Source organism: Argopecten irradians, chromosome 8 (assembly GCF_041381155.1).
Source record: "Argopecten irradians isolate NY chromosome 8, Ai_NY, whole genome shotgun sequence".
In the NCBI taxonomy this organism is placed as follows: domain Eukaryota; kingdom Metazoa; phylum Mollusca; class Bivalvia; order Pectinida; family Pectinidae; genus Argopecten; species Argopecten irradians.
In genome coordinates this window covers 9,950,682-9,969,821 of record NC_091141.1, presented here as the reverse complement: position 1 = coordinate 9,969,821, position 19,140 = coordinate 9,950,682, and the positions used below count along the sequence as shown (strand labels likewise).

At 32.1% G+C, this 19,140-nt stretch overlaps 1 protein-coding gene across 6 annotated transcripts in view; it reads right to left on the bottom strand.

The window, feature by feature from the left end:
- Window positions 1–1,516: 1,516 nt before the first annotated feature.
- Window positions 1,517–19,140, bottom strand: part of LOC138329302 (ras and EF-hand domain-containing protein homolog) — a 37,493-nt gene continuing 19,869 nt past the window's right edge. For 2 of the 6 annotated variants that reach the window (XM_069276202.1, XM_069276198.1), the window contains 15 exons: window positions 17,842–17,937; window positions 17,059–17,252; window positions 15,177–15,245; window positions 14,859–14,888; window positions 13,366–13,456; window positions 12,193–12,290; window positions 11,378–11,538; window positions 9,811–9,950; window positions 9,388–9,600; window positions 8,548–8,683; window positions 8,131–8,212; window positions 6,240–6,354; window positions 5,668–5,787; window positions 5,346–5,422; window positions 1,517–5,143 (listed from right to left, as the gene is read on the bottom strand). In XM_069276202.1, coding sequence (XP_069132303.1) covers window positions 5,053–5,143; window positions 5,346–5,422; window positions 5,668–5,787; window positions 6,240–6,354; window positions 8,131–8,212; window positions 8,548–8,683; window positions 9,388–9,600; window positions 9,811–9,950; window positions 11,378–11,538; window positions 12,193–12,290; window positions 13,366–13,456; window positions 14,859–14,888; window positions 15,177–15,245; window positions 17,059–17,252; window positions 17,842–17,937 — 1,713 coding nt within the window. In that variant the 3' untranslated portion in view covers window positions 1,517–5,052. The remainder of the gene's footprint in view (window positions 5,144–5,345; window positions 5,423–5,667; window positions 5,788–6,239; window positions 6,355–8,130; window positions 8,213–8,547; window positions 8,684–9,387; window positions 9,601–9,810; window positions 9,951–11,377; window positions 11,539–12,192; window positions 12,291–13,365; window positions 13,457–14,858; window positions 14,889–15,176; window positions 15,246–17,058; window positions 17,253–17,841; window positions 17,938–19,140) is intronic. The other 4 variants (XM_069276203.1, XM_069276201.1, XM_069276199.1 and 1 more) reach the window with 3 other exon arrangements.

Sequence of the window (19,140 nt, the reverse complement as noted above, 5' to 3'; positions counted from 1 at the left end):
ATAAAAAACTGATGTTACATGTTTTTTCGCTCATGCCAAACGTTTATCATTCCGGTCGCCCTTTCAAATTCCAATTCAAATTTCTTAATTGAAAAGTCTATGTCTTGTGGAGGATTAAACGCGTACTTTTCCTGACCATCCGGTTCTATTGATAAGAAGGCTGCACGATTTTTTTGCTTAAATTTCATCTTATCTCTTTCATAAGATTTGCCAATGTATGAAACGTTGAAAGGCTTACATTAACAAAATTATAAACAAAACGTGCACGTGATATTTACTGCAAAACCTGGTAAGGTCTTCAAGAAGAATATTATTACTATTTGTTTTATTTGCATATATATAACCGAGAGTCTAATGAAAAATCGCACCTTGTCAATACCGTGAGTCAGCTGAAATTTTCGAGAAATATCTTTTTTATTAATAAAAAAGGTCGTATGCAATCGAGTATTAGTTTTAGTAGTTTTTCGAATCAGTCTCAAACCATTATTTCTGAGTACATAAAGTTATTAATGTGAGTTGTCTCCCTTTGATATTCTTTCTCAGCAGGAGGTAGATATTTGAAGAGAGCTTGGGAGAAGAGACATAAATCGTATGCTAGTGTTAGTGTTTGTATCTGTATTGCGTGCAGAACTGAGTCATTCCCTGAACCATATACTTTCACGAGTGGGCTGCTCTCGACATGGTGACAGTATGACTGACATATAACCAAAGTCTATAATCCACTGGTAGTTTTCCGTTAACCTGCATTTACATTCAAGATTTTATTGTTTAATAGGCATGTGCATATTTGCATGGACACGTTATCCATGTCGGGTACATTAGTTGAGAAATCAAGGGAATGGTATCAGCGTTTGTGGCAATTATTTTAAGGGGGTACGAAAATCATTTTCTTTTTGTAAATATTACCATTTATTTAGCAGACATACATATTAAAGAGGTAGAAAACCTTTATTTTTCTAATACTTCGATATAAGTCTAATTACCACTTGTTTTCTTAGCATGAATTCTCAGTTTCATTTTACGAAAAAACCCTTCCCCTTTTTAATAAGAAAATGAGAGGCAGTTGTTGAGACAAAACTCAAAAGCTAAGATCACATTTTTATTTTCTCTTCAGTTAAAGTCGGTAAGTATTTCTAATGATTCTCTTTTCGAATAAAGCATCGTATCTATTAATTATTGAATTTAACCCTTTTACTTCATCCATGAATTCCAAGCTTACATTTCCCTCCCTGGCAGCATGATACCATGATATTTATGATTGAAATGTTGACGTTTAAATGTGAAAAAAATTAAAATAAACATGCAATTTATCGTTAATACGTAATTGAAATAATTGTTATTGTTGTGAATTTTACTTACTTGCTTTGCGTGTATAGAATACTAGTGATGGTAATATTATCATATTGGCACCCCTTTATAAATATGGGGATACATGTAATTGAAATTTATACGGCATCAGCATTTAAAAAGAAATTGTTTGTACAATAAAGAATAGAAGAAAAAACTCTAGACTGTGTAATTCATGATTTTATTTATTTGTTATTCTGTTTCCCCGGAAATGTATAACAGACAAGAATTCGTGCATGAAATAAATAAGATACCACCCAATACTCTGGACCAGCCTGCGTAAAGTGTGTAAAGGGACATTACTCTTGATTTCAGAACATGACAATGGGGACAACATCCAGAAAATGATGCGCCGTGGGGCAATATGTTATTGTAATAGCTAATTACATCACTCGCGCAAAACTTGTCATTCTGGTTAAAATGGTAAAAATAGAAATATGATACTCGATCTGTTAATGAAAAAAAGACTATGTATATATTTTACAATTTAAAGATTTTTGCAAACTCAAAATAACATTGCGTGAACAGGCAGAAATTCTCTGGTATACTCATCTGAAAAATACCTTAATCAGAAAAATTGAGAAAGGGAAATATGATCATGCTGTACATAATATTACCCAGCACACTGTCGACGAATTTAGTCTAATATTTGAAATGAGATTCTAAGTTTGGAAAATAAAAATGTAGATATATACAAGCATCGATAATTTACAAGAATTTTACAAGGAAATACACTTGTAGTATACCAATCATTCCAGATGACAAAGAAAATATCAAAACTATATTAAAAAATGTTACGTTTTCAAACTAGATTTCCGAAGCGGGGAAAAAACTCACATGAATGCGTTCTGAAGCGTTCATTTCACGGTATTATATTTGAAGCCAAAACCAAAAAATGTTCAGATATATAATTTTCATGTTGTGATTTTATATACAAAGCTATACATTTAGGAACTTATTTTGAAAACTATCAATATTTTATTACTGCATTAGATGAATATCATGATAACGGATTTCAAGCGCACGTTTCTGAGACAGATTTAATATATTATGTAATAATTGCACACCCTAAGTAATAACAAGCTTTTATCGTGTAAATCTATATCAGTAAGTACATTGCACCATAGAATGAAGGTAAATTGCACATGGATTTGAAAGGACCAAAAGAAAGCACTTTATAAGAAATCAGCTGGACAGGCATTTGTAACATAATTCACATTGCAGTTATGTACAAAAAAACATCATCAAATAAAGGAACGTACGTCACATATAGATTGGTACAGAAAAATAATTGCAGTTTGCAATAACATACATGTTCAGTTTAAACAGGGGAAACATTTACTTCCGTTCTTTCATACGACATTTCCTATTCTTCTATTCTCCTACACTTATAAAATCATTTTACCTTTCTCTCTACACTCTTTCAATATTAAACGTACTTAATATTTTGGCGCAATTCAATTATAATGCAACATATATCTTAAAATGAAGTTAGCGCAATGGCGAATTTGTACATGACAATAAATAAAATACATGAACAAAATACAGAAAATGCTATAAGCAAAAGTTCTGGTGCGGAAAGCACTTTATCGAAATTAATTCTAAAGTACATATGTTCTTAGTACACTAAAACACTACACATTACGTAGTCTTGTGAAATTTAGTGAAATAGAATAGTCATTTACACAAGACCTCTTGCATATAATCAATAATCTAATATTTTACTTTACGTTTATCAACAGCCAAAGATGAGCCAATGTTACACGATTAATCGTATATACATGGATCTACAAGAGCTAATACAAAACTGTAGCATCTGAAGGTTGCGGTAACCTGCTTTCACGTGCATAATACAAAGATTATTTAGATGTCGATTCCTTTGTTTACTTTTGGAAAAATAATATGTCGAAGACAATTACCATCAAATGTCTATTTATTTTGCTTTTAGTAATTTAATAATAATTGTTTGATTAAAAGTTGTTAAAATAGAATTGTATAATTCGTAAAAATTTGATGGTAAAAACAACTGGAAAAACTATCGACAGGTTTGTCAAATGTAGAAGGAAAAATTTAATTATAAAATTACGCAAAATTACAAACTACTTCTGTGTGTATCTTTGCTTACGGTAATAATTCGTGATATAACGACAAATGACGTAATGTAAAGTTAAACGATAATAATGTACACAAATTGTAACTAATACTATAACAATTCAATTTCAGCTAAAACCGTTATAGAATAACATATACGCTATATACAAAAATGACTAGATTTGGATAAATATGATGCTTATTGTGGTAATGCAACATTATACCATAAAGACAGGCTTGGGAGATTCGGAGATTCATGATATTTAGAAAGTGTTGTGAATACAAGTTCTTATAATTCCAAGAGTTATTAGTCCTTGCAGGTAGGTGTCGATTGTGAAGTCATTATTTTCTAAAAATTACATCGACTATTATGTTATGCCGTATCAATCAACATTTACCGGCAAGGGCAGACAACTCTGTGATATACAAACTCAAAATAATAGTAAGCAGATGATAAGATACACATGTAATGATGAACGTGGGGGATCAGCTCTTACAATCTAAAATTCTATATACACGACTGCTGTTATTTTCCTGTTGTTTTCAGTGTGTCGATGAATCAGTACTGGTGATACTACAGAAAGCCGAAATGATAGATATTGCATCTGGTTATCGCATGGCCGATTAATAATGTCCTCAAAAAGTCCAAAACCTAAACAATTCGAAGAGTGTACTATTGTCAAAGTGTACTTTTTGTGCAAAATGATGCATATTGTAAATCAGGTTACATTGAAAATTATTCTGGAATGATAAATATACCAGACTAGATTAAAAAAAAAAAAAAAAAAACAAAAAAAAAAAAAATTAATTGCATGTGGAACATAGTCTAATTTTTTAAATTACGCTAATATAATACATATAGGCTTAAAAAGAACAGGCTACGTTAAGCATAATATTTACGCATTACAAATGTTTCGTGTAACAAGTCAATTCGTTAGTATAACGATGTACAGCAGTATGTACTCTATATAAATAAAAACTTTGATAATACAGCAAAATTTTACTATATTAGCGATGACCATTGAATCATACCTATTCTCGAAAGTGCATCATCAGTTTTGTATTCTTTCTTTGGTACATAATTACATATTGTTCTACCCTTACGTGTATGTATTAATTGTGAATTCATGTATTTTAGGCGAAGCGTCTGCTTTTGTAGACGAAATGACATGATTTCCGCTCAAACAATGATGACGTCAAAAAATAACCCGCAAGGTAGATAAGTGGGTATCATTCAACGATATAATAACCTCGAATTGCATAAAAGACGGTCATGGAATTGGTATATAAATAATAGTTAATGTATAAACCCGTAAACCATGGCAAGTTAGAGAAGTCGATTTTGTACACAAAGCTAGTATATCAATAAATTTAACATTCATCTGACATACAAATCAGATAACGATTGATGTCTGTAACCTGTAACTCTTCTGAAAAAGTTTTGTGTTTATCTGATCAGGTCGAATTGCTCTACTGATTACCCAAGTTGCTGTATTTTTGACAGATTCGTCCTATAAGCCAAATACAGTCTACCATTTCATGACACTATTCATTATTTTTTCGATTCAAATTGTATATCGAATGTACTTATGTGTTTGTACAGTATTGCGCTAATCAACAGCACATAGACTTGCTTTCAGTTTTGCCATCCGTTAATTGAAGTCCAACTGTTTTCACTTCCAAATCTTCGTTAGCTCTCATCAACCTGATTCGGAATAAAGAAATGTGTACATTTACCAAAAATATGAATATTTAAAAAAGAAAAAGAAAAAAAGCTCCATTATTATTCCCAAAGTAAATGTTGCAGAAATACCATTATAACAAAAATGTAATTAATCAAAACTGATGAAATCATCAAAATCAATAATTACTCAATAATATATAGATGCATTTATGCAAATGTATACCTTGTTAATTCTGTGACGGCTTCTATAATATTTGAACCATCCTTGGCGCTGGTTTCTATAAAAAGGCTATCAAATTCCTGAAAATAGACACCGCATTGCAGTTACATTCTCTGCACCAAATGAACACATATAAAATATGATACCTTTCGTGATAAAGCTTTAATCGATGAATGCATGAAAGAATATAATGGCATATTTTATATTTGATATTTTTCCCCACTTTGTTTATTTTAATAAATCAAAGCATGTTAAATTAACGGCAGAAATTAATACTTTTTTTATTTTTAGTTAACTAACTGTATATAAGAATATTTTTTCTAACCCTTGCAAGTCTTTGTCCGTCTTCATAGTGAACAACCTTCCGCCCTTGTTTCTCACTTGAATCCCTTAAATCGGTCTTGTTAGCACACAACATAACGGGTATATTCTTTGTTGCACTCTCCTTGAATATGTAAAATGCATTTCGTTACTTTACCAAAATCTATTTTTATTAATGAAGGGACATCACTAAGTTTGTATAAGTGTTGCCATTATGGATAAAAAAGCAGAGATTCCGCGTGTTATATGATGTATGCTAGTAGCATCACGAATGGCACAGGAAATTGATGTTGTAAAATTAAAGGCTTTTCTCCATGCCGCTCTAGTGAGTGATATCGTGAATATATTTGTGAACTTTCGGTTCATTTGAGTACCAATATAGCGTTATGGAAAAAATGCTTTACGCTGTTTGGAAAATACTCATCTACATGTAAGTTGCGTTTTTCAAACACTATTTCAAAAGAATCATTGCCTTCTTAGGGACCTTATTTCTATATCTACTGCCCTCTAAAGAACATCATTTCTGTATATAGTACTTTTAATAATTTACTGAAATCTGAGGATTTGTCAGCTCACCCCTATAGATTCCTGCCACTCTCGGATACTGAGGAAGGACCTCTCGTATGTACAGTCGTACAACAGGAACACACCATCGGCTCTCCGGAAGTAGGATTTGGCAATACTGCGAAATCTGAAGAAAATAAAAAATGTCCACATGAGTACATGTATATTTAATTTTTATTAAACCTTATAAATTGTTGAAAAATACACTTATTAAGTATTTTTGATTGCTGAAGATTACAACCCATTATACTTTCCTTCTATATACATAAGAGAAATAGCATCATGCTGTATTTTGAAAAGCAATGGAATATGTGTTACATTTAACATTGTCGTCACTGAACAGAATTCAATTTCAAGTAAATAAAAAGTTTTTCTGTCAAAATGAAAGTCGAATTCACTGAGTATCATACCTTGCTCCTAAAATACCCACATGTCTTTTACAGTTTTAAATGTGTCTTCACAAATTTCAACGCAAGAATGCGAACTTTTTACCGTATTGTACTCCTCTAGCACCAGTGTAAAATGATAAATGATTGCACTATAACATGATTACGCCAAATTAAGTAACCTATTAATTATCGACCATTCAAAGATGCTCCACCGCTGACAAATGGTATTTTTTCACTATCAAAAACAGGAGCAGGGGATTTAGTATTTTTCTTCATTTACAAAAGTTACTTACTTTACACCATTACCACCATTGGAAAGTTTGAGCTTCTAATTTTTCTTTATGTTTAAATTGCAAAATATAATTAATAGCATCCTAAAAAAAATTCCGTGGCACTATATCCTATATGAAATGAAGTACTGAATGCGCATGCACCAAAGGCAAAAGGTTACTGTATATGATTTTTTGTGTGTTGATTATACATATATATACACGATTAAACATTAATTATTGTTCAAGTGATGAATATCATTTATGCTCTGTCGGCGGTGGAGCATCTTTAAAAAATGTTCAGACAGAACTCGAAGACTACAATAGTTGCATAATTAAAATGAATGCAAAATCATGATTCAATTCTTGACAGATTAATTGTTACAAGAAGTTAGTAAATATATACAGAATGAAGGCTATTTTACCCAAGAAACCTTTGGAAAGATTTTCTTTTGAAAATATAAGTCCCACCCCTCGAAGACAAAAACGTAAAAATAATGTTTGCAACCTTCCATAGTTCTACTTTTACTGCCCGTGGCATGCGCTTCAAGAATTGATGTATTTGATTATATATACGCATTTCGTGTAAGTACTTTGTGACTTTGTGCTCATTACAATAAAAAACAAATAAGTTAGAAATAGTTCAATAGTTTTTTATTAATCCTTATAATTGAATAAAACAGAAACAGGTAGTGAAAAAGAGATAAGAAGCCAAAATTCCTTGTACATTCAATTGTTATAATGACGGAAACTTTCCATTTTACATCACCTTATGCTATGCAATCTGTCATCGAGCAAGTGCATATTTAGAAAACAAAAATCCAAAATTAAAAAAAAATATTCACAGGAAAAAATATTGACATGCAATAACAATAGATGTACTTAGAAAGAGGTATTTCAACCAATTCTAAATTACTCAATAGGATAAAGAAAATAAACGACGCAATATTGAAAATGCTTCAAAGTCTTATTTAAAAAAAGATACCTAACAAAAATGTATACATTAGGGGTATGGTTTAGATATATGAACGCGGTGAAGACCACGTCAACATTAAATGTTTACATGCAAGTTAAAGTCATAAGATAAATGAACACAAGCCATACATGATGCAGAGCTAATTGATAATTTTACCGACATTTATCGTTTTCTCTACACTAGTAAATGGATGTAATGTTATATGTACAAATACACATATTGATTGACAGTGATATTACTATAAAGACTAAACAACAAATATCACTAACCTTTCCTGACCGGCCGTGTCCCAAAGTTGTAGTGCTATGGTACGACCGTCTACCTCCAACACTTTCGTTTGGAAATCAACTCCTGTTAGACATAGGTAAGAAGATTTATGAATTTATCTCTACAAATGTTAGAACACTTGTTAAAAAGGCCATAAATAACATAAAATCTGTAAAATGGCACATAGTCTACAATCAATTAACGAGACAATCCACGGCATGAAAATGATATAAGACGAGCCTCTAAACTATAAATATAGCTTCACTACAAAAATAAAGCAATTAAAAAGACAATTGCAGGCAACATGTCTTATTCACACACAATAAACTATGTCTGATTCACACAGTAACAAAACTATTTGAAACTTTTAACATTCTTGAGTATGCTAGATAGAAACAGTGACACTAAAACGGACTTACCAAGAGTTGAACTTAAATTGGATACGAATTTGCCTTTGCACAGTCTCATGATAAAACTGGATTTTCCCGTGGCAGCGTCACCAGCTAGGACAATTTTATACATCCTCTCTGGTTCCCGGCTAACAGGTGGCATTACCTGTCAATTAATAATACCGTATTCGATTCAATAAGCTCCTAGGGCGGTCACAAAATTGGAAATTAAAAGGGTACTTAATAGTACCAGATATTAGCTGTTCTATCACAAAGTAAATATACTGAGTAAGCCATTCATCAATATACAAAAGAAATCAAATATAGTAACCTACACAGTTGTGTTAGTGTCAGTCGGCATCTAACTTAAAGTGAAATTGAAGTCTGAAAACGAACGGGGCTTCAAGCCAAAACTATAGATTTCTATTTACCTACATATATCTACATATTTCATTTATGCCATTTCATTGTTTGGGTGTGAATCATAGCATCGCACAACAGATTTCCTTTATCATATAAAAATTCAGGATGAGAGATATTTGCTGTTGAATACATGAGTAATTGTAAATAATTCAGTACTACACCACAAGGTTGCCCATCGATCTAATGATGTAAAAAAACCAAATGGAAATTAATGAAAGTATGAAATACAGCGTGTCTAAAATTTGAACTTCAGTTATCTTTATGACGTTAAATTATATTATCACACTATAAAGTCAGGTTATATAAAATAACACTGTCAAAGACTGCTATTTTCAAAACTGATGAAATAGCAACGAATAAGAATACAACTACTCTGAATCGGCATGTTACATATCAGATTGTTTCATGACCAAACAGCAAAGTTCTATCCAAAAGAACAAGATGTACCTCTTCTTTGGCTTTTAGCTGCTTCCTGATTGAGCGGCGTCCACCGGATCCTCCCGAGTCTCGACTGGCCTGATTATCTCGACTTCTCGATCTGGCACTTCCTCTTTTGTTCGGTGTTACTGGAAGACGGTTAGCGTCCCGATATTTATATACTCTAGGGTCACGCTCAAAGTGACCTTCGCCTTCAGAATCCTCGTCATGGGAGTCGGGATCCTTATTAACAAAATAAAAAAGGATAAAATCATGTTATAAAACAAATACTGAAATTTACCTTTATTCCATATTGGTGCGGTTTCATGACATCTTGTCACAAAACGGGAATAGGTTTTACGATAAAAGACTTATTGTATAGGTTCTTCACATAACATATTCCCTTTACTGTATATGTTTTAACATAACACTCCTTTTACTGTATATGTTTACCTCATCATCCACGTCGATGAACGCCCTCCGACTGAGTCTGTTCTTGCGAGCGTGAGTGTGTACAGTGATCTGTTCAGGAAGAATTTCTGACTCGGAGTCAATGTCGTTGTGGTCACGAAGTGTCGAGTGCCCACTGTCTGCTTGGTAACAAAAAAAGGTCAACAGTGTTAATAAGCATGAGATTTATACTTTTTGAATTAGTAATTATGATATCACTAGATGCGGTAACTTAGTTTTCCTTCTAGAATTTTTCTAGTCCTTTTCCCAAGGAAAGATACCTTCGAGATTTTGAATAAAAAGAAAACATTAAAATTTAATTGCTTTAGAGATATACGCGGCGTGACTTTTAAAGTCTATATTAGTCTACGATTTTTTTTTAATTTCGGAGATTAAATGTTTGCGATCATCGTAATGTCCCGTGAAATCGCGAAAATATCATCCCCGCGAAAATAATCGCCTTTATGGTATTTTGAATTACTATATAATACTATATAGGTACTTATACTTTCTTTGGTATTCTGTTTCAGTAACTTTACAACTACAACAGCAGAGTTCCAGAGTTATTTTACCATCATATAGAATTAAAATATCAGTCATTACCTGTCAATATTTTTGAGAAACGTTCAGGTAAAAAAAAGGTAGGTTCAAATCTCGGAGGAATGAAAACTGTTTAATGTACTGACAGGGTTTACACAAAGGTACAGGTGAGTATTGGGCACAGAGGGAGGCAGAGACAAACGATCAGTATTGGTAGTCAAACAAAGATATCTAAATGGCGCGTTAGTTTACCGATATATTTACTATATTGAAAGCGGTAAAATCGTGCAATGCGCGTATAAATTAAAAATGCAGATAATTACGACCTCTGTGGCTCTCTGTGTATCAAGTTTCACTTTTAGCTACACTTTAATGATTAAGATTGTGATTGTTTGTAGAGTATGCCGGCGACCCATTCTCTCTGAATAATGTCTTCTTGCATTATTGATACTCCTTTGGGGAAATCATTGTTTATGTATATTGGCATACACATGTAATGTATCAGCCAATGTGTACACAGACTTATATACCACTGTATGTTTGCTCATGTGTTACACGTATTGATTGAGTCATACCTCTACACTCATATATGGGAATTTGTTTTGTATAATTCGGTAAATTGAACATACAGCAGAGTGTTGTTTTTGTTACTCGTCTTTGTGTATTCACTTATCTATTAATGACCAGTAATAATATATTTCAATAATTAGGAAAATATAATTACATTATGAAATTTAGTCAAACGTGCTATAAATGACATCCCTATATAAAGAACATACACGTCAACCGCATTTGGTGCAATTAACTATATAATCGACTTCTTTATATAGGACACTTGTCTATAAATGGCACCTGTCAATAAAGAAGAGTTTTGCTGTGTCCATTTGGTGTTCTTTCAAGACAGTTTTGCATGTACCAATCTGTATAGTATTGCTATCTCGTATTGTTTTCCGATTAATGCACAAATACTCTCAAATATGATTTTATATAAAAGTATAAACAGTAACGTTACTACATAAATCTTGTTTACCTATATCATCACAAATGTTATCCTCCTCACACGTCTCCTCCCTGGGAAGTCGAGCTCGAATTATACGTGGTGACGGAAGAGAACCAGAAATGGAAACGTCGTCTTCAAGTATTTCATCTTCAGCAATGGAAGTGCCCCGACTGAGGTTCAGTGATTTCATACTGCAATAACAATCAACAGGTTCGCCAGTGAAGTTTGACGTATGACGTGATCTTAACGTTAAATTCAAACCATATTTTTGTTCAATATTGCTGTTTTAATTTGCAGTGAGCTCAACCATGGTATATACATATGTAGTTAAAGTCGTCGCAAAACGAGCAATTCAGAAGTTTAATATTTGGGCATTATTGCAATACGCGTTAACGAAGTACAGTTTCGTGTAGCAATTCTCTGTAAATATATATTTCAAACAGACATTACTGTTGTTGACAAATCGAATAAAGCCAAGTATATATGATAATTATATAACGCAACCTCTGCAATTAATGTAAATTTATAAAACAAATACAAGCGTTAGCTAAGATATTTTAATTGGCACAGAAAATTTCAATAAAGCTGATATCGTTATAGAGAAATGTGACGTTGTGATTTTAAATGTTGGCTTTTGTACTGAATGTAAAATACGTGTGGTAGCATTTGTCTTTTGTCCTGATGGCAATGAATACAATGTGAAATGAATGCATAATCACTAGCATTCAGGTTTACGGCAAAATCATTAATACAGACAAAGGACATAAATATGAAATCAGCAGTTTATATAGAAATTACCAAAATTAACCCTATAAGTGACAGTAGGATGTGCAACATATACTTACGAGGGTGGTCCACTGTGTATGTAGTCGCTCATGAGAGATCCGCGTCGTTCTCGCTCTATCATAGACGCATTGGAGGACGAGCGAGAATGGTTCTGTATCTGTATAAAGCCACAGAACGTAACATTAATAATGCAACACGACACAACAAGGTTTTACCTTGGCTGGCAGTCCTTAGTATTGTAACCAGACACCTTGACGTTTGTCTGATAGGCTAATTGATGGATATAATCACACTCCTGATATAACGTGATATTCAGATGTGGGTCGTTAGTGCAAACGACAGGTCATGCAACACTGGTTTTTCATATTGATTTTAATTAGATTGAGAGAAATATATGCATATTTGTTTTTTTATATTTCATTTTAAATTTTTTGTTTTAGTTTTTGTTGTTGTTGTTTTTCTTTTTCATTTGCTGAAGTATTTCGGAGGATAATGTCCCATTGCTCTAATAGTTAAACTTGTAACAAAAGAACTAGTTCTATTCATTGATCCGATGTCTCATTTGGAACAGCGGGAAAATATTTGGTTCATGACATTGAAAATGCATGTCAGTAAAATATCCCTAATGCGATAATGTCACGCAATTATATACCCATGTAAAACGCTTTAATGATAAAGATTAATACTTATTAACATGGTGATATTTAAAACAATTACTAAGACCTGGTTGATATAACGCCATATTTAAGTCTACAATTGTCGATATATTAATAGATGATTAAGACCAATTAACATGCAAAATTATTAAACTTTCTGATCTACCAGATTTTATTACATGCATTTCCCTTCGTTTCACCGCGACAGTACTGCCGGTGTGAAACAAAGGGAAGTAACTCGTGCGTAGTATTGGTTGATTTATAAATCATATTGATCGATTTGGCTGCTTTAATACATATCGTATTTATGTATCTTTGTTTTATTTTCCATTATAATTGCACATCATAACCAATTAATAGATAACAGTAAATTTGATAGCGATAGGCAGCATAATTACTACAGTTTAACTTTAAAATTGGTCAATGTCTAATCCGGATTTGTGCGTATTCCGGCGTAAAAAAGTGTCATTGACCTTCTTAATTTTTTAGTAAAACTGTATAATCAGGAAATTTGTTATACAGACCTAACACACCGGTCCTTGTGATACACAGAATACACAGTTCTATTGTACATACCATAGGAGTAGGGCTATATTTGGGGATAACCCGATTCACTACAGCCTCCCGTAGGTCATCATTTGTGTCGTGTAACTGTTTGTTAGCATCGCTAAAACATTAAAAAATATACTGTATAATGATCTATTAGTCATAATTCGAAAAAAAATCGAAAGAACAAAAATCCATTACTAACATTAAATAAAGTTCATCCGAAAAAGCAACGTTTTCGTTTGACAATTAATAATATATTCTTTACTGAGTACATTATACTGATAAATATAAAAATACACTGTAGTCTACTGCGCTGCTGTACGTTCAAAACATCCAATTATATTACAAGATTTTACGTACCGATTTCTTGTTGTGGTTATCTTATTTGAGTATGTCTTAGGACTAGTATAGTCATTTACACTAAAAGTATGGATCAATTAGGGTAATTTTGGCGACAAAAATATTATCACGAGTCATTTAAACCATTAAATAGTATCAGTGCAACAGTTTCACATAAAAGAAAGTGTATTCCGGTATGAAAGTCGTCTAATATATTATTGGTCTCTCTGTTATAAACGTAATACAAGCATTCTATTATATTTCGGCTCTTACATTATATATAATATGAAAGGTATTAAACGATATCAATATACAGTAATTTATATTCTTTAATCACCATAATGATTATAATTATCACTCACTGTATTATGTACATAACAACACATGCATGTATAAGTACATAATAGTAGATTACATAATATAAGTTAGTGATTTAGAAATGTGTCAAACGTTTATTTAGGAATCTACCTGCTCTACATGAAATAAGATGTCTTATCACAATGCCCATGTCTTCATCAAGTATTCGTCGATAAAATAAAATACTTGCATATACCATGTATATAGCAAACGAAATACCAAACAACAATTAAATAATATATTTTTTCTGAGTAAATATCATTAACAGATTGACCAATATAGAAGAAAGGTAAAAGACCAGGTCCTATGTATTACATTAGAGTAGAGAAGAAGAAGTTATCCATCCAAGAGATCAAGACTTCAGGTTTTATACTAGAAGAGATGAAATCGTTTGAAGTGTGGAGTAAATTGATTTTGCAATTAATTTCTATAACAATAACTGGTTTAACTGTTTCACAGTTTTTTTTTACATTGTCTGTATTTGTATTGCACACTATACGTTAGATGTGTAAAAATACCTTTGTCCAGGGCTTCAGACATAACTTCAGTTTTGGTATTATTCTGAAGTTCCGTAGTTTTTTTGTTTTTTGTTTTGTTTTTTCATTTTAATACAATTAATTTAACCAAAACAAATGTTATTTTGTTTCGCTAACAGTTAGTGGGTAGTAATGATTAAAAGTTTTAATAATATTTAAAACGTGTTACCCCGACAAAGAAAATTTCGAAAAAATATGAACAACTTCATCCCTCAAACCCCAGTTTTAACAAAATTAGACAATTCAATAGGGAGTCTGATTATGACAACATGAATAAGTGCAAAAAACCTTTTACGATTCCTGGTTCTGTTGTGATTCCTGCAATAAGTGTTAGGGAAGTGATAAGTAGATAGCATATGTAAGTTCTAATTTAATGAGATTATACTTTTCACAAAATAGACTAGAACGGATAGGAATGCTAGAATTTTTATGCCAAACATTTTGTTCGTTGGCAGTGCACACATCTTTGAAAATGCGTGTATATTGCAACATGTGTATACTATTTATTTTTCTATATACGACTGTATAACTGCTATTCATCAAGAAACCAAGATATCCTATAAATATCTGTATGGAGTCGGTAATACCGCCAGCTGTGTTACTTACTGTAGTAGATGTAGCTGTCGTGTCAGATTATCCTGTTCCTTCACAATGTCCATAACAGTCTCCTTCTCACTACAAAATATCGATTTTAGCAAAATGATAAATCGGTCGGATTTTATAATAAGAAAGTTTTGTTGGCTGATGCTAGTGGTAGTAAGGAAGGTCGTTAAGAAAGCTTCCTTATAAGGTATCTGTCCCGCGAGAACATCAATTATTTAAAGCTCATATAATAACCATACCTCACCGATACAAGTGGCGTTATTATTAGGTCTTAAATAGAGGCGGTTTATATTACTTTCAAAATGTAAATAATCGAGTGTGTAGACGTATACAAAATGCGATACCTGGTTTAATTGTTGAGCACATATAGGATACAAATTTAGAATCTCTTTATGATCAAAAGCAAAGAAACAAGACGAAGATTTGTGCGAGCACGTTTTCGCATATGTCGAGTAAATACATGGACTAAATATTTGTACAAGACATATTTACACGAAGTTATTTGCACATTGATTCCACATAAAGTAAATACTGTTTGTTCACCGGTAATCCTGTAACACATCTACACTGGTAAATAACAAATATTGTCTTTTAATTATCATTATTACATATGATTCAGCGAGTTTATTTTATAGATACTTATATATTTCTTATCATCATTTTTTGTCTTTATCGACGTCTTTGAACATATAAACATTGTAACTAAATTCGCGATAAATCATGTAGCTACTGTAAGCATACACTTTCTTTTAGTATGCATTCATGTGTTCAAACTTGTCTTAAGAGTTACCGCCCCTGAGTAGCAAACCACAACCTCAATAATGTATAGATGCATATCAGGTTAACTTAATATTTTGTTTAAAGCCCTATTATTAATTTTGAAAATAAAAGTTAAAAATAAAAACGAGTGTTTTACGATGTCAATAATTTCATGAGACGGGTTTAAGCAAATCAATTCGCAACGTAAATTAATTATGTTTTGCCTAATATTTTAACTAGCCAATTACGTTTTTATGGAGGTACCAAATAGAACTCAACCAGTGAATGTTGCAGTCTGCGTTCAAAGTATTAGGAATGATTAAATAGTTAACGGAAAAAAAATTAATAAAGTAATCGAATGGTTTGGCTGAAATACATTTAAATTTTAATTCAATTACAATTAAACTAAACATTGGTTCACATATACAAACATTGTATGTACATTAAAAAAACAATGTAATCATGTACTGTAACTAGGTTCAAAAATCGCGAAAATGTTTTGTAAATACCGTATAGATAAGGTTTCATTTAAAAATAAGTGTAAACTCGGGAATTATTTAATACCCCAAACTTTTATTATTTAATACCCCCAAACTTAAAAGCTTAGCTATTTTTTCTATTTCTCAGCATTAATTGTGTCTTTATGGCTGCTTTGAGCATTATACATAGATAAATTTACCGATTTTAAGTATTGCAACATGTGTTTCAGTGAACTTGACATTTACGTTATTTGACGTGAGGGTTAATTTGCCAATACTAATCCTTCACAGCTTGTAAGGAGATCATTCAAATCGACCGTAGCTGCTAATAGAACAAAACTTTGATAATGCCTATGTTTACGCTCAATTTCGTTATTATTAATGTTCAGACTTGTGTCAATGCTAATTTGTCAAGAAACTTGCAACATGAATGCTTAACAATATTTATTTTTGTTTGTATTAAGTATGCGTCAGAAACATTCTGATAAAGATATAATCTTTATAACTCGTTACCATAACATTTACCACTTACATAATTTACATGTAGCAAAGTATAAAAACATATATATGTAATTACAGAAAATGAAAAATCAGCGCAATTATGCGGAAATCCATCTTTAAACAATCCATTAATTACAATTTCTTACCGATTGAGTTCATGACATTTGTCTGTATAATTGTTTCGGACAGACACCAGTTCACTCCTCACGAGTGCCATGTTTGTTCGGGTGTCCGTTAACTCGCTCTTTAGTTGTCGGTTAGCAGTTGACATCTCTTCTAAACGCTTTTTTAAGTCTAAGAGTTGCGTTTCAAGCTCCTTGTTTTTCTGACCATTTCCTTCCTGATAATTAGGATGGATACCAAGTGAATCATTAGGACATAACGACTTCGTGAATATAAACAATGGAACACCAAAGCGATTATATCTTCTTAAATGTAACCGTAGAGTTACATGTTTAAGTGCATTCTTAAATATTCCGGTAAAAGGTCATCAAACTTTTAATAGAACATACATTATAATACTTTTTTTACAAATGATAAATTAAATGTTAAATTTCATAACCCAAGTCGACTTCTGCTTCTCAGCGTCGCTCTAATCACCTTGCTGTACTTGAGTATCGCTTCACTAAATTACAAATCAGTGAAATTAACCTCCATTTTGAATAATGATTTACACAGGGAGTCGCATTAGCTTGATGTCGTAACTTCACCTTAGACCATCGATATTATAATCTTAATCAACATTTTTGTTCCAGAAACGTAGTGGCATTACATTATACATCTATACATCAATTTGGGATTGTGAAAATGTTGATTATAACGTAATTTTTCTTTAATTGATCCAGCAAAGTACATTCTGCTGATCAATATATATTATTCTCATCCTTTCAACGATTAATTTCTGTAAAAAAGAAATGAATTCGGTGTACCTCCTGCATGATGGAAAGGTTTTGCTGTAATGTAATCAGCTCCTCTTCTACTTCTTTCTTAAGTTCTGCCTTCTCAGCAATAATCTTTTCCTGTTCCTGAAATGGTAAAGGTTATAATGTACTGCATTAGGTTTGCCTCTGAAACCGATTTGACCACTGTCCCTTCTTTAGCTCATCATGGGATAGTTGGTAGGTATTGGTCTTGGGTGGTGGTTAATATCTGGGAACTCAAGTTCCCCTTTACTACTAGAACCAGACAAGAACTATGGCTGATTATTGACGTAAACAGGAAAACTATCTTTGTAAGACTGAGTATGGAATAATTTGTACTTCCCAGAACTGTAGAGTTACGGTTTATGATTTGAAAGGAAAAGGCGTGCTTATAGCCCAAAGCTCTGATGCCTGTGGAACGGTTCATTGTAGTTATAAAAGCATGGTTGTAATTAAACCAATGGAACAGTGCATGAATAGATTTACATTACCAATATTACTGAAATGGAGACGCATTTAAAAAAAAGTTTATATTTTTGTTACATTGCCGAATTGAAATAAACCTGTATTTTAATGTGAAAATTCATCTGTTATCTCTACATATAAAATCGATTAGCTCGTTGACTAGTACAGTGTTTGAAAGTGCTGAATATCAGGGGGAAGTTTTATTATTGACTTTTATACCAGTGCCATTATCATAATGATTATTTTATTAAATTGTGTCTGAACCCAGACCTTAGCTTGATGTGAATGTCATTTGTCCACAATGAACACTAGATCTGCTTGATTCCTTTTTATATTTCTTGAAAAAAAATAAAGAAGAAGAAGAAGAAGAAGAAGAAAAAGAAAAAGAAGAAAGAGACAAGCATATGGATCGATATTACTTTTAAAAAATCCCGACATGACCTCAATATTATACTGTTTTGAAAGTATCAATAGGTTTATTGATGTCACACACAATTCTTATCACGAAACACGTAATGAATTCATATGTCGCGACATTTTATGTGTACAGAATTCTATATTTAGCTCGATATCAAACTTTTAAGAATATTAGCGATTTAGAGTAGAAGTGGTCTGACGTTCATTGTTGGATATGAGTCATGAGAGATACTGCCATATGTTGCTTGCTTAATCTGCAAACGTTCGCAGCTTCAGAAAAAAGTGAAAATATCCATTGCACGTCTGCACGTCATTGTAATACTGTATATGCACATGTAATTATATGTTCCGTACTTAAAACCAAATGTTAAAAGATAACTCATTTTACCTATATTCAATGACAAAGAGTTTGCAGCGGAATGCATT